Source organism: Perca flavescens, chromosome 7, assembly GCF_004354835.1.
Source record: "Perca flavescens isolate YP-PL-M2 chromosome 7, PFLA_1.0, whole genome shotgun sequence".
NCBI classification, from domain to species: Eukaryota; Metazoa; Chordata; class Actinopteri; order Perciformes; family Percidae; genus Perca; species Perca flavescens.
The window spans coordinates 30,625,736-30,641,032 of record NC_041337.1 but is presented as its reverse complement, the minus strand read 5'-3'; the positions used below and the strand labels follow the sequence as shown (position 1 = coordinate 30,641,032).

Here is a 15,297-nt window from a genome sequence, read left to right as displayed (position 1 = left end):
CGCGCCTCCCACTGCTTCTAAGTCTTTATTCCCCTTATTTCTAACTCTGCCATTTCTAATCTGTGCATTTTCTCTGTCTCCTCTCTGCTGTGCTTGGCTTGGTGCAGAAGAAGAAGGAGAATGTCTCGGACACAGGTACCAAACCCCGTCTGTGACTGCTTCTATTGCATGAAGGCCGGTGGGCTTTTTCCCCGCAGCGACCAGGGCCGTACCTACCACTGAGGTCATGTCCCTGGATTATTTTTTTTGGGAAGTTTGCATTCTACAGTTAAAAACTTCAATGAATAGTTTGTCATTTGGGGAAATACTACCCTTCTTTCCTTATTTTCTCAAAGGTTAGATGAGAAGGCTGATACCACTCTCATGTCTGGATGATAAATAAGCCAGTTGGAAGACTGGAAGTGGGGGAAATTTAAGAACATTTTGTTCCATGAAAGTAACACCACGTACAACCACAACCCGTCTTTTTTATATAATGTATAATTTATATTATTTTCTATATATTGTATACTCCAGTTGGATTAAACAATTTTATCAATTCAGATGCTGTCTCTTAGCCTGGTAATCAAACAAATATGTGAGCTCATGTTTTATTTGCTCTGGCAGATACCTCTGGCCCTGGGCTCACCAATCACAACCCTTTATCTCACATGGGGCGGGTTTTAGACAATGACTGACTGAGTCACGCTACTATCAAATTTAACCGGCATACTGCGTACAGCGCAACGCACCAGGTTTACTAAAACTCAGATAAAACTATGAAACTAGGCAGTGCTGTTCAAATATTATATCGTTGTATTGCATATTTCTCACCTTAAATATTTTCGGAAACACATTTTAGTGTAGCATAGAAATCTAGACGCACCCTAGTGGCAGCAAATTAAATTTGCAGCCGGTTGGCTCTAGGCACTCTCCGTTGACTTGCGAGCTGGAAAAACCAAACTCTGGTCAGGCCAATCACATCGTGTATAGAGTCGGTGGGCGGGGCTTATGGCTGCTGCTGCTGGGAACAGCGGTCTTCTGGAAGACTTGGAGTTAAGCTTTTCTTTGAGAAAAGAACAAAGAACGGCACTGAAGTCATTCTTAAAAAAGGAAGATGTGTTCGGAGTTTTGCCGACCAAATACGGCAAAAGTTTAATCTATCAACTAGCTTTGCTACCTTCTTCGTTGCTCTGCTTGGTTGTAGCCTATCCTATTGCGTGCAGAGGGAATTTGAAAGACAACCATTTATCCCGCCCCTCGGATTGAGCCCTGTCAATGGTGAGCTCCCAGACCCTACATCTTGATGTGGGTCTGGCTTGACAGGCTAATTTTACTGTACTGTGTAGCTGCAATTGGAGAAAGTTTGTGACCAGGCAGCCATTTTCCTTTCTGTTTAAAAACAGAGCTTGCATGTGTTGCTCAGAGCTACGTCAATACTTCAATGTGGCTTTAATTGCTTGTAAGTTATGTTTCTTTGCTCTGATTGGTTGCAGGTCTATCCAATTAGCATCCAGAGGCATTTTGGTGCCGTTGATCACACCCATTTGAAATTGAAAATCAACTGGGAGGTGCCAGACTAATTTGTCTAGCGATGCCATGCTAGCTGGCTCTAGCTTTACATTTTATGGCCAGACACAAGAATGTTATTGATTTTCTCATCTATCTCTTGACAAGAAAGCAAAGAAGACTGTTCCCCAACATGTCAAACTATTCTTTTAAATTCATTTTTAAATTCAATAGCCTATATTTACAAAATAATGGTAAAAACATGATTTAGTGTTTCTCTCTTCTAGAGAGTTTAGGTAGAGTTTAGTACATTCAGTTCAAAGGCAGTTGTTGATTTCCAGAAGAATTGCCTTCAAAGAACTTGTGCAGTTACAGTTTTTTTTCAATTGCTAAACGACAGTGGGCACAATTGGAGTCACATGTGCAAAACTCCAACCACAGTCTGCACTACCAATGGTCCCCTGAGCTAAACAGTTCACATCTCCTGCAAAACTCATTTAAAGCAGCACAACTCTTAACACACTTCTCAAAACAGGCTCAGTGCAGCCAAACACTGAACAAGCCTCACTGAGATAACACACACTGTCACTCAGAACACACTGAGGGTAAAAACACTAGCATCAAACACCAATACAGAAATTACAAACTTTCTCATTTTTACAGTTTGAACAATTTGAGTGACTTGACACTACTCAATAGTTTATTTAAGGAAACGATATAGATTGTATAATATACCAATGAAAGGAATGAAAATCAGCAGTTTTCTTCAATATAGTATTTTGTCTCTAGTAATTTATGAAATTACTGGGGAAAAAAAACTAAAGGTACATATGTAACAGTAACAAACAATAGTGTGACTAATCCTGCCTCTCTCCAGCATCATGTGGCAAGTTTTCTTCATCGCATTGGATGTCTGCATCATCTCTAAATACAAATGAATGTTATGTTTCTATTGCTTTCACCTCCATTACTTTCTGAAAAACAGTAAGAACACAGTTTTACTATTGTAAAGATATAATGTGTGTGTACATAACCTCAGACATGTGACCTGGATATGTTGGTATCTTTGCTCTTTTACATGTTTCTCTCAAACAGTATAGTGTATAATTGTTTCATTCTTATTTGGTGTTTGTATACAAAAAAAGGCTTTCTGTGCTTTCTCTATATATAAGGACTGTATATCTTCATTAACTAGTCTAAAACAAGGCACCTGCTTAGGCTTTCAGCTAAAATTGAAATCAGTGTTTGATAGGCACCAGATTGAAATCTATTTTGAATGTGTGGCTAACAGTTTTGACAGCAGTGTGTTAGCATTTGAACAAAGTGCTGTAAATCAGTGTTGTGGATGTTGTGGTTAAAGCCATGAAATAAGTGTTAGCGTTTTGAAAACTTTGTTCAAGCAATGAAAATCGAACTAGAGTTTGGTCCACATGAACTGCTGCTGCGCAGACTGTAGTTAGAGTTTTGCACATGTGACTCCAATTGTGCCCACTGTCGTTTAGCAATCGAAAATAATTGAGTACATAGCTCAATAAATAAAATGGGAAAACCAATATTGGTGTCTTTGGCTCACGAAAAAAAATCCTGGTTATGGCCCTGGCAGCAACATTAAGTGACATTACTCACTCAGTGTTATTCCTTAGCTTTCGTAACTCTCTGCCTCTGTTTAATCACTGTTTCTCATGTATTGTGTCTTCCTTTCTTCCCGTTATTCTACCTGTTATTTCTTATGTCGACCTCCTCTTTCTTTGCATCTCTAGCTGTACTCTCATAACTCCTTCTTCACTCATCTTTCTTCTCCAGAGCTCTGGGCAGCAGATTCCTGTGGTGGTTGAAAGCTGCATCCGTTTCATTAACCTTCACGGTGAGTCAGGTTTTATGGTATATTATGGTATATTATAGCAATGAGCCATGCTGAGAGAGCTTTGGACACTGAGAATGAGAAGGTGGAAGTACGTCTTTGTGAATCTGTGTGCAATCCTGTATGGAACGTCATGCATTTATGCTAAAATCTAACATGTAATATAATGTGAATGTGTGTATGTGTGCGTGCATGTGTGTGCGTGCATGCTTGTGTGTGTGTGTGTGTGTGTGTGTGTGTGTGTGTGTGTGTGTGTGTGTGTGTGTGTGTGTGTGTGTATGCGTGTGCGTGTGCGTGTGCGTGTATCTCAGGCCTCCACCATGAAGGGATATTCAGAGTTCCCGGGTCACAGAGGGAGGTTAACCACATCAGAGATGCATTTGAGCGAGGTAAATAAGCTTCTGAAATTGCATCACTAGTTCCACAGATTTATTTTATTTTAATATGTATTTTTATTATTATTTTAATGTACACATTATGCTTGTTAGAAAATACTTGTTGGAAATGGGAAAAGATTGTAAACTCTGTAGTACTGAATTGTGTTGTTAAGCGTTCCAGGATTTTTTTGGGTGGTCTAAAATCATGTTTGCATGATGCCCTGGAGTCATCGCTAACATAACCCCTCCCGTACTATATAAAAACAATGTTACTACTAACATTAGAGCACATAGCATCATCTATTTCAGTATAATAATTGTTATCAGTAGCTCACGACAGGTCTGAAGTGAGCTATTGCTTTTATAAAACGGTCATATAGTATGGCAATATGAAAGTTATAGTCACATTCTAAATATAGAATAATACATCACAACAATTAGACATTTTGAGGAATACAACTTTTATGTCTTACATCTTCTTCTGCAGCCCTACTGCATTTGACTGTATGTCTTGTTTCACTCCCTGTAGGAGAGGAACCACTGTCAGACAGCGAGTGTGACCTGGACTCTGTGGCCGGTGTGTTGAAGCTTTACTTCAGGGGCCTTGAGCCTCCTCTCTTCCCTTACGACAGCTACTCTCAGCTGCTGGAGTGTGGCCGTAAGTCCCCCTTCTAAACCTCTATGTCTGTTCTCAGATCCTGCAGGTTGTCATATCTACTTTCGCTTACTTAGTTATTAGTGTCGCTTTGCCAGACCTTCCTCCACACACTGCGTAGGAAGGTCTGGCTAGTCCACACAGCATTCCGGGATGGGAGAAAAACGTGCTCTGATTTATTGGCATTTCTTTAAACCAATCACAATCGTCATTAATATATATATATATCTTAATATCTAAGCTCCGCACAGAGAAAAATAGCCTCAGGAAGGAACTTGTTTTGGTGGAACATGTGTACATTCAAAAGTTGTTTTAGTCATGCGAGAGAAAACTCAGATGTGACAGATAGTCTAGCTAGCTGTCTGGATTTACCCTGCAGAGATCTGAGGAGCAGTGAACCATAGTCCTCAGAAATCCACCGGAGTTTAAAATTCCAACACAAAGAAAGTGGAAGGAAACGGACATACATGCATCCGGTGGAATTTCTTGCAGCACCGGAGCAATCCCGGAAGTGGAACGTCGAGGATATAGACTACTTAGTTATTTATGTATCATTTGGTTTCTAAATGCTTATTCTACCTTGATTTAAGTGATGCATACATTCATGTACTGTAGAACCTTTTTTCCATATGAATAATCCTGCTAATTTTGGTTGAGCTTTTTGCAGCTTTAGTAGTAACCTTACATATTACGCGGAAATCATGGATCTACCACATCTGAGGGTTGCCGCCCTTAAACATATCATTAAAAACCATGCTGTGTATCGTAAATAGTATATTGATATATACTTAAAATAATTGAGGAAGTACTAAAACAGGGGACCGGTGTTTTAACCAATACCACAATCTTTTTTTTAAATCTTAACTAGTTGTTTTGGTGTCTAAACTTAACTGTCGTCAGCGCAAGACAGTCACCTTTTATCGGCAAACTCAACTGCAACAACCGCTGAAAAGACTCTGACCTCACGGTGCTCTGTACCCAGGTCACGGTCACCTTTTCTTGACTAAATTTAACTGTTAAGACCTCCAAACTTAACTGTCTTGTGACTGGTCGTCATGTGCGGTCGTCACGTGACGAACAGAGTTTGAATCGCTTCTGTATTTTGCTCAATGTAGTCCGTTTTATTTTTTTAATGAATCAGAGAAAAACTAAGAGAACAAGGATAATGGAAGAGTATCCATACACTGATAATAGTAGTAAGGCTGTCCTCTGTTTACACATATCCTATACAAGTTGTATACAATGTTGGCTGGATTATTTGTGTCCCCTTAAAAATTGTTCTTTAAGTTGAGACTGTTGGTTACCATGTTACTAATGCTCAACACACAAAGTAACTTGTTTAGGGGATTCTCCCGCACAAATACTGTTGTACTTTTGATGCAGTTAGTAGGTAGGCAGTGTGACTTCTACTCTCTCTGCTGGTGCATCTCACGGTCTTGTTTGCAGTCTGTTGCCTGTGTTCTTGTTATTCCTGTAGGCTTGATTTTTTAAATCCAAAACAGAAACTAGTCACAATTTGCACAGCTAATCAAGGTTATGAGCCTGCCTGCAGGTTGTTTACTCATGCGGTGGCATACTAAATCAACCTGGCCACCACACCTTAGTAGTACTTTCTTCATGTAAGAAAACTGTAACTGCAACAAATACAACTTGGAGTTATAATAGCTGAACCTTTGCATCTCGTGCTCCTTTCCTTTCTGTCATGATCAGAAATCGAGGGGGTGACAGAGAAAGCTCTCCAGATTAAAGCGATTGTCTCCACCTTCCCACGGCCTCTCCTCATCGTGATGCGCTACCTTTTCGCTTTCCTCAATCAGTAAGCTACAACATACCCAAGTGTGGGATATTCTGTTACTGTAATATCTATATCATAAAACTTAATAAACTTTAAAAAGAAAATGCCAAAAATAACAATTAGTTTTGTGTGTGTGTGTGTGTGTGTGTGTGTGTGTGTGTGTGTGTGTATTTTCCCAGTGTGTCTCAGTACAGTGATGAGAACATGATGCTGCCCTACAACCTGGCCGTTTGCTTCGGTCCAAGCCTGCTGAGGGGTTTGGATTCTGATGATGCTGTTGCTAGGCAGCCACAGGTCAATGATCTTGTCAAAACCATGATCCTCCACTATGACATCATCTACCCCAGCCAATCTGAACTGCCGGGCCCCGTCTACGAGAAGCACATGACTCTGGAGCAGGAGTACTGGTGAGAGATGAGTAGCTGTTGATGTAAATGTGATGAAATGGCTCTTCACATCAATATATATCTTTGGAGCGCCAAAACGGACTAAATGTAGTAAAATTATCAGAGTCAAAAAATATAATTAAATATATCATCAATAATTAATATTTGTTAAAAAATTGAAATGGAAGCTAAAAAAAAAATGTTTTTTATCTATTCCTTATTATCAATTTATTAAATGTGTTCCTGATATTATTCGTTCTTCGTTCTCACGCATATGCTGGAATCATCTACAGTATCAACGTGTTGTTTAAACGCTCTGAGCAATAATACACAACACGTCTTCTTTGTAGCATCCATGTTGTTTCCATATTACGTCTTTAAGCTCATGAACACACCGAAGTCAGAAGAACGACTTCCCAACTCGGGAAATGGGATCTGAGGAGCATGCGAATGCACCATTGGCCCTGGCGGAGGTCTGCGCTCTCCGAGTGCCATCCTTGTTTTAGTTATATTTAGACTCTCTTGATACTCTTTTACATTATTTTGTCAGTGTTGAAGCTCGGTAGGAAGATGGTCTCGATAGAGGTGCAACGATGAATCGATTAGTTGTCAACTATTAAATTAATCGCCAACTATTTTGATAATCAATTAATCGGTTTGAGTCATATTTTTATCAAAACAAATAAAGTTTCTCTGATTCCAGCTTCTTAAATGTGAATATTTTCCTCTCCTCTGTGACAGTAAACTGAATATCTTTGAGTTTTGGATAAAACGAGACATTTGAGGACGTCATCTTAGGCTTTGGGAAACACTGATCCACATTTTTCACCATGTTTTGACATTTTTATAGATCAAACAACTAATCGATTAATTAAGAAAATAATCAACAGATTAATCGACTATTAAAATAATCTTTAGTTGCAGCCCTAGTCTTGATGTATTTAGTCAAATCTGGTTGAATTGTTGAATTATTCCAACTTGAATACGTGCTAAAACTGGCTACCATCATTCATGTTTTAACATAATTTAACACTTATTTCTGCCCTCTCGTAAAATAAACGACAGGGCAACAGCATTGCATTGCCCCAGAGATTTGTTGGTCGTGTTAGAGTTTAAGACTCTATTCGAGTTCCAAGTACTGTACGTAGAGCAGCTTCCCCCTTAGCCCCTTTTTTCGTGGCTGATCCTCTCGAAACAGAATTGAATGCCATGCCAAAGGCATTAAACAGACACTCTTTGTGTAAAAACTGCTTAATACTATTAAGCTGATTGCTCACTAAAATTGAACACTAGCCTCCAGCCTATCAACAGTGTCCATGGAAACCTCTAACACCCCAAAATCAGCTCTTGGCTAATTCGCTAAGTCTGTCTGTTTTCTTCATGACCATTTATATAATACACTTTTTGACATTTGACAGAGCATTATCAGTCCTTTTGAGGTTTTAGGGGTCGCTTGTGAACCCAGTATGAAGTACTGTATTGTGTAAAATTACATAACAGAAGTGAGTAATGTGGTATGACATTTGGTCTGTGTGACAAACAGAAGAGGAACTGTGCATCACTGACTCTCATTTTTTTTGCTTGTCTGCAGTGAACCAATCACAGAGGAGGGTGACGGAGAGACTGAGCCACTGCCCAGTGAGGACGGTGAGTACATACACTACAGTACAGTACAGTACAGTACACACACACACACACACACACACACACACACACACACACACACACACACACCAGAGTCTGGATTAGCCATAGCCTAAATAGGTAAAGCCTACTTCACATGAATGTATCACAAACCATGTTTACATAAGATATTTTTGGATTTGATTATGGTGCATAAGCATGCATGAATTAGTTGAGATTAATAATGTGCCTGAGTTGATTGTAGCCGTGCATGTGTGTACAGAGTGGGAGGCAGTGGCCATGTTTGACTACGTGGCGAGATCCCCAGCAGAGCTGTCCTTCAAGCAGGGAGAGCTTCTCATCGTTTACAGCAAGGCCTCCTGTGATTGGTGGAGAGGCGAAGCGGGCGGGGTTAAGGGTCTCATCCCTCACAAGTACATCAGCATGTTGGAAGGGTGAGTGACATTTCTACTTCAGAACCATTCAGCCAACCACTGCGGCCATATCCAGAACCATTGTCAAGACAGAAGTGGATTTTGAAATGGATCTCGGAGGCATCCATCTCAGTTTGAGACTGTACATTTCATTTAAGTGAAGGCTAAAATAATGCTGTATTTTTCTGTATTATTTTTAAGGCGCAGTTTGGTAACAGCGCACAATTTACATTAAAGGAATAACTTGGCATCTCAGCCCTCAGCAGACCCAGAGACAGCCCCAAAAAAGTGTGTGTGTGTGTGTGTATGTGTGTGTGGGTGTTTGTGTGTGCGTTTGTGTATGGGGGGGTCAGGTGCCTTGAAAAAAGACAAATCACACTGAACACGTCCCACAGATTAGGTTAGAAAAGGTTTTTCAACCACTACTGGTTTAGACACAAATCATGAATAAGTATTTCAACCTCAGTTTTGTATTCTGTACTTGTGTGTGTAGGTGTTTGGCCTAAACCAATCCACAGTTAACCCTGTTCATAGTAATTACAGAAGTTGTACAGACAAAGTGCAGGTTATATAAACAATGGGTGGATAACTAAACAATTACAATATAACGCTGCTAAAAGCCACAGCCTCGAAATATGCCGTACATTTAAATTAACATCGACACACGCTCAACAAAAATCGAATATCACAAGTTTCACAAACATTGTGTTTTTGTAGAGCCGTTGCATTGTAATGTAATGTATTGTAAGGCGTTTTCATTATTTTGTCCACCCACTTTAGATTTTTACCTCATCTCAAAAATATATTAAAAGTCCCATGACATGGTGCTCTTTGGATGCTTTTATATAGACCTTAGTGGTCCCCTAATACTGTATCTGAAGTCTCTTTCCCATCTGAGCTTTCATTTTCTCAAAGGCAGAGCAGGATACCCAGGGCTCGGTTTACACCTATCACCATTTCTAGCCACTGTGGGACCATAGGCAGGCTAGAGTTTCTTGTCACTACTGCTACTGCTCCCTCCTACAATTATTTTGTCACTCAACCTTCTCATCCTATATTTAAAGATCAGAGCGAGGGAAAAGAGAGGAAGGAGGAGGAGGAGGAGGCAGCACTGGAAACCTGACGGCAGAAGATCCACAGACGGAGAACACAACTCGTATATACACACACACACACACACACACACACATACTTGGATGCACACTGCAATATATGAATGCATTCAACCCAGCACACACAATAGATGTAGACAGCAAAATACACACACACAGACAGAAATACTCACATTATTGCACACAGTCACACACATGAACAAACTCGCACATGAATGCACACGACACAAAGTTACAACGTTTCTGTGTACGTCTCGACAGGATGCGGGTGAACAGCGATAGTGCTTCGTTGCCTGGGAGACAGAGGGGAAGTGAGGGTAGCCCCAATCGAAAGCAGCCAACCTCTCCCGCCACACGACACCTGCCAGTGTAAGACTGACACACACCTCGGACACAATGCATGCTGTATGCACGTATTGTATAACATGAAAATACAGATAGAGGTATTTGGTCTATAATATATAGGGATATATCCGATATGATATATATATATATATATATATATATATATATATATATATATTATACAGAGAGATATTGGGGATATACCTATATTATTCACTTAGAAACATTCAGCATAAGGGGAAATAAATAAATAAATAACCATTAACATTGGATCACAACCAATGGATCATATCACTACGTGTACTCAAAGGGGTTGCTTGTATTGGTAAACCCATAGACAATTATCAGCTAACTCTGCAGTGCTGCGCGTAGTTGTTTTAGCAGCATCGTTTTCATTGATAAACCCACTGTATGCTACCTGCCCAGCACCAAAAAGCACACAGACAGTTAGCAACTAGCTGGTTAACACTGTGGAACATTTAGCAGCTAAAGAGCCAGATTTTTCCCTCAAGAGTTAGTGGAGACCAAAACAGAGCAAAAGAAGTGAATATTACATTCATTGGCAAATTAAGGCTAATTCTTGTGATTCTCACTTTCCTGCTCTATGTGCAAATATCAGCATCACAACAAAAACGCTTCGTTGAGTAGGTGGCACTTCGATGTCAACCAGGACACGTTTGCGTACACATGCTAAAAGAATGTGGTCATATGCGGCCCAAACCACCTCGAATGTAGTCGGAGAGATCAGATCTCAATGCGTCAACAATGCGTCTTGGGTGCATTCACACCTGTACTTAGAGTTGTCCACTTTATTCGGATAACTGAGGTTGAATGTTAAAGCGTAACTCTCACCAAAATGCAACCTAGGGTCTTTTTGTGAATGTACCCGAGTCAAACTTTCGTTTAAAAGCATAATTAGGACGGAAACATCACTTTTAAGATTTACTGTATCTTCGTTTTTGGTCAAATGGCCTTTTGAATGGGAGAGCTAGGGGCACTACTATGATCACATCAAAATCGCTATTTTTAAAACACTAAGAAGGCTCAAAACCACATGAAACTTTGCTCGAAGTATCACCAGGGGCTCGGCATTGAGAACATTGTTTGTGTACACAGAGTTTACTAAAAAGAAAGGTTTTGAACGACTCACTTTAGCTGTTGGTTTTTCCGGTCGCCGCCATCTTGTCAGTCAAAAAGTGTCGATCTCCGAATGCGAATGAACGGACTTCAGAGGAGGAAATGTCATTATTATATGAGGCTCCTTTTTCAACTACAAGGTCAATATTGTTTTTCACTAACGACAAAACAAGAAATTATCCGTGCATTTATATGAAACTAAGCTTTAGGAGATTTCCATCTTTACTCCCCTCCCTGTTACGTTACCAGTTTTACCTTTTGTCTTCTAGGTCTCAGGAGCGAAGACACACTTTGGACACTGTGAGACAGGGCAGCTTCAGATCCGCAGACAGACTTCCGTTCGGTCAGGCAGACAGACCAGCAGTCGACAAGGTTGGTAGTTCATCCTGGACTCTGTAAATGAAACTGTAAATGATGTCTCCCTACTTACTTGGAATTCAGTAGACTCAACCAAATTCTGTAATGTTTTTGATGCCAAAGGATGCTAGTAACACATGTGAGGCTCTGTTCTAAAAAGCAGATTGGAATCTGACTGAATTACTGACTAGATAACTCTATTGAATTCAGAGAAAATTTTGTTCTGGTTAAGCATGCTGCCACTAATGAAATTACATCCTGCAGTGTTTTGGTGTCAAAGCTTAGAGATAAGACACCTTTGATACACTTCCTTGAAAGGAAATCGTTATAATCAGACTTCTTGTACTGAATTTTTCTTTTTCTCTATGAATGAAACATGCACTCATCAGTTTTCCACTGATAGCAGTGTTATACAGAACATTTACGCAGTGACCACAAAAATATAGACCTTGCGTCTGCACAAATCTCCCTTCTCTCCCACATGTATATGTGTTGCTACATAAACATGGAGTGCGAGAGAAATTCATATGCATTTGAATAAATATTTAAAATAGGTTTGAGGAATTGCCAAGACTGTAGAGTTGTTGGATTTTTCGGGATGTCTCGTGGCTCTGGCCATTAGTCTATCATTTCGCAAAACAATTTTGTTAATGAGAAGTTATAATCATGCATCAGTTTGCTGTTTTCTGTTCTGTTTCAACCACAACGCGTCATACCTGGGATACTTTTTTTAGTTTGATCATGCAAAATGGAGTGAGTGTCACAGTAATAGTAAAACAGTATTGTGATGCTGGAAAGCGCATAACATTAATCCCCAATTTGAACATTTCTCTCTTTCTTTGATTTTGAAACTGTTGTGACAATTGAGCCAAAGCGATTGTATTATATATTATGCTCATTTTCAGGTTCATAATTGTATTTAGAGGTTGTACCAGAATAGGTTTATGTGGTTTCATTTTCAAAAAACACTATATTTTTGTTGTACTGCACATTCCTGTAGCTCCTCTTTTCACCCTGTGTGTTGAGCTCTCTGTTTTAGCTACAGAGTGAGGCATCTCACTTCTGTTCCATCTTTGTTGGGAGTCGCAAATACGCAGTAGCTAGGTAAGGACTACTAGCCAGTCAGAAGCAGAGTATGAGGGCGTGCCACGCTAGCAGCTAGGCGAGCATTATAACGTGTGTTACAAAGTGACGCATGTTTGTCACAGAAGAAAATGCTGGACTACAATAGAGCTGTTTGTTTGTGAACAGTGTTTTCTGTTGGAGATGGTAAGTCCCTTTGGGGTGGACTTTGGGCTTTTTCACTTTGTAAACCTATAACATGTACAAAAAAGATATATAACACAATAAAGGAAAGGGGAAAAAGCCAAAAAGCATAATATGAGCACTTTAACCTTTTTTAGCTTCAAATCAATGCATTGATTCCAGAACATATTTTAAACACCAGGCCAGGTTTACATATTAATGGCTATCATGTTCCCCAGAGAGTATTTTATATGTGATAATGCCTGTCTTTGTGCAAGAAAGAACATTAATGGGAAATGACATAAATAATCTGGCCACAGTCACCTGATTTCAGTCCCATCGTTCCTTCTGGATGAACATCATCCATGATGCATCTTCTGCAGTTGATCAAGCAAGTTCTCACTGGTCACAGGTTCCCTGTTCAGTGGGAGGTGTTATCAGCATCACTGAGATTACATTATCATGCATGTCATTTTTTTCCCTTTGCTGTTTGCTTCTCCTCCTCCTCTTCTTGCTCTCTCAGGACATGATCAGCCGTCAGATGAACTCGGTCTTCAAGGAGCTCCTGTCTCGCCAGCCGGCCGTGCCGCCATCCACCCTCGCCGCCCCTGCTGCCCCTGCCGCCCCTGCTCCCTCTTCCTCCTCCTCCACCTCCTCTTCCTCTCTGCCTCAAGCTGCCCCCACTGCCAAAAAAGTAGGATTCAGCCTCAGAGGACGGGCCCTTTTCAGACCGGTGGACTAAGTGGGAGGAGAGGATGAGTGGGGATGAACGATGAAGATTATGCTGATGCCCATGATGCATTTGGTGAAGATTTATTTTTTTTGACACATGTATAATATTTGCGTCTCTGCCATCTCATAGTGCCACTAGTCTCGGTGCCGTGTTACTGTGCGTCCAGTGTGTCTGTTTTCCAGCTGGTTTTTGGTCTTTTTTATGTTCCGGTCTGTTTTTGTTCACCAGGAGTTTGTAATTTTCTGGGGAATGAGGGATGTGACATCACCAGACGGACTTGTTAAAGTGGTTGCCATGATACTTAAAACAACAACAAAATACTTAAGCTGCCCCCCAGTGGCAGGTCTAAGATCAGCTCACTCTTTTAATGTTTGCTTCATTTCAAATGAAAGAAAACTGATCCGCGGCCTGAGTGCCTTCACATCTTTTGCTCTTCACAAGTATTTCACTTAAAGAGATTTGATAGGTTTGAACTCTGCATATTATATTTAAGAAAGTCATGTGATCTAGGAAGGTGTTTATGGAACCCCAAAGTGTTCAATATTTAATAAGACATTATGAAATAAACAAGCATGTGAATAAACTGTGTAAAACATTTTGTGAAAACATTTAGGCAATTCTTAGAAGTCAACACATTATTTTGAAATGTTTTTTTCAACATGAATTACTATAATAACATTAACAATTCAATTACATATATATTACTCACTGTCATGAAAAGTGGCATTATTAAGACACATGACATACAAGTGTTTTTGGGAAAGCTGCCATTATGAAATACAAATAGACATTCGAAAAAGGGCTTTTTGAAATAAAAAATAGTCCTAAAAAGCTCTACTCTGATGTTGTTTCATTAGCCTAGTTGTGATGAAATGACATTTCATAATAATAAACAGGTATTTAATCATTTCTTAATCTTTATTTCACAAATGATTGTTTTATTTGTAAACTGTATGTCACACAATTCATTCGTGTGAATATTTATTTCCCAGTTATTTATTTATTTAATTATTTAATATTGAACATTTTGGGGCCCCGTAGATGTTAGCTGGGAAAACTGTAATCAGTGGGGACAGTACTCTATAGCAGCATGCAGCGTAAGCAAGCAAGCACGCATGCACGCAAACACACACACACACACACACACAAAAAGACGGAAAAAACATTCCCCTTCATATGTGATACATGGTCTGATACGCAGGCCAAAACTCAGGGCTTTCGCAGAGTTAGAGCCGGGCTAAGTTAGAGTTTCTCACTCAGGGCTTTGGTTGACTTATTCTTCAACTGGAAACTGTGCCCTAGCCTCAAGAGCCAAAAAGCGGCCCCCATATTAAAGAGGATTCAGTGACTTCCTTTGGTTTAAACTGTGAATTCAACAGCAACATTTTGGAGCCGAGATCGAAAACTCTTGTCTCATTCATCCCCCTCTGACTTTATCTAGCACCATCCACAGGTCCCCTTGTTTTGAGGATTATTGCAGTGAGGTGTACATTTACTTTGACTTTATACACAGTGGCTCCCCTCTGTCGTGTTTCAGTATTATAAACATATAAGTAGAATCCTTTTTTAATTGATTCTGCCTCTATGATTAAAACACCCTGTTATTCTGGATCACTGTTTGATGATGTCACTAAAGTTACTGTGTCCAATTATATGTGTGGTAAAAAAAAAATAATTCAATAAAGTTGATAAAGTGATGAATGACTAAGGGGTTGTCAGTGTATTTAAACTGCATATAGTTAGTTAGTT

The 15,297-nt window shown here is 39.8% G+C and overlaps 1 protein-coding gene across 3 annotated transcripts in view; it reads left to right on the top strand.

The window, feature by feature from the left end:
- arhgap4b (Rho GTPase activating protein 4b) overlaps positions 1–15,249 on the top strand; it is a 40,600-nt gene extending 25,351 nt beyond the window's left edge. Inside the window, exons 13-24 of one of the 3 annotated variants that reach the window (XM_028583461.1) lie at positions 108–135; positions 3,292–3,352; positions 3,661–3,738; positions 4,256–4,384; positions 6,092–6,197; positions 6,356–6,583; positions 8,154–8,209; positions 8,469–8,640; positions 9,684–9,775; positions 9,992–10,100; positions 11,483–11,585; positions 13,339–15,249. In XM_028583461.1, the coding sequence (XP_028439262.1) occupies positions 108–135; positions 3,292–3,352; positions 3,661–3,738; positions 4,256–4,384; positions 6,092–6,197; positions 6,356–6,583; positions 8,154–8,209; positions 8,469–8,640; positions 9,684–9,775; positions 9,992–10,100; positions 11,483–11,585; positions 13,339–13,557 (1,381 nt within the window). In that variant the 3' untranslated portion in view covers positions 13,558–15,249. Of the gene's footprint in view, positions 1–107; positions 136–3,291; positions 3,353–3,660; positions 3,739–4,255; positions 4,385–6,091; positions 6,198–6,355; positions 6,584–8,153; positions 8,210–8,468; positions 8,641–9,683; positions 9,776–9,991; positions 10,101–11,481; positions 11,586–13,338 lie in introns of all 3 variants that reach the window. The other 2 variants (XM_028583460.1, XM_028583462.1) reach the window with 2 other exon arrangements.
- Positions 15,250–15,297: the final 48 nt, after the last annotated feature.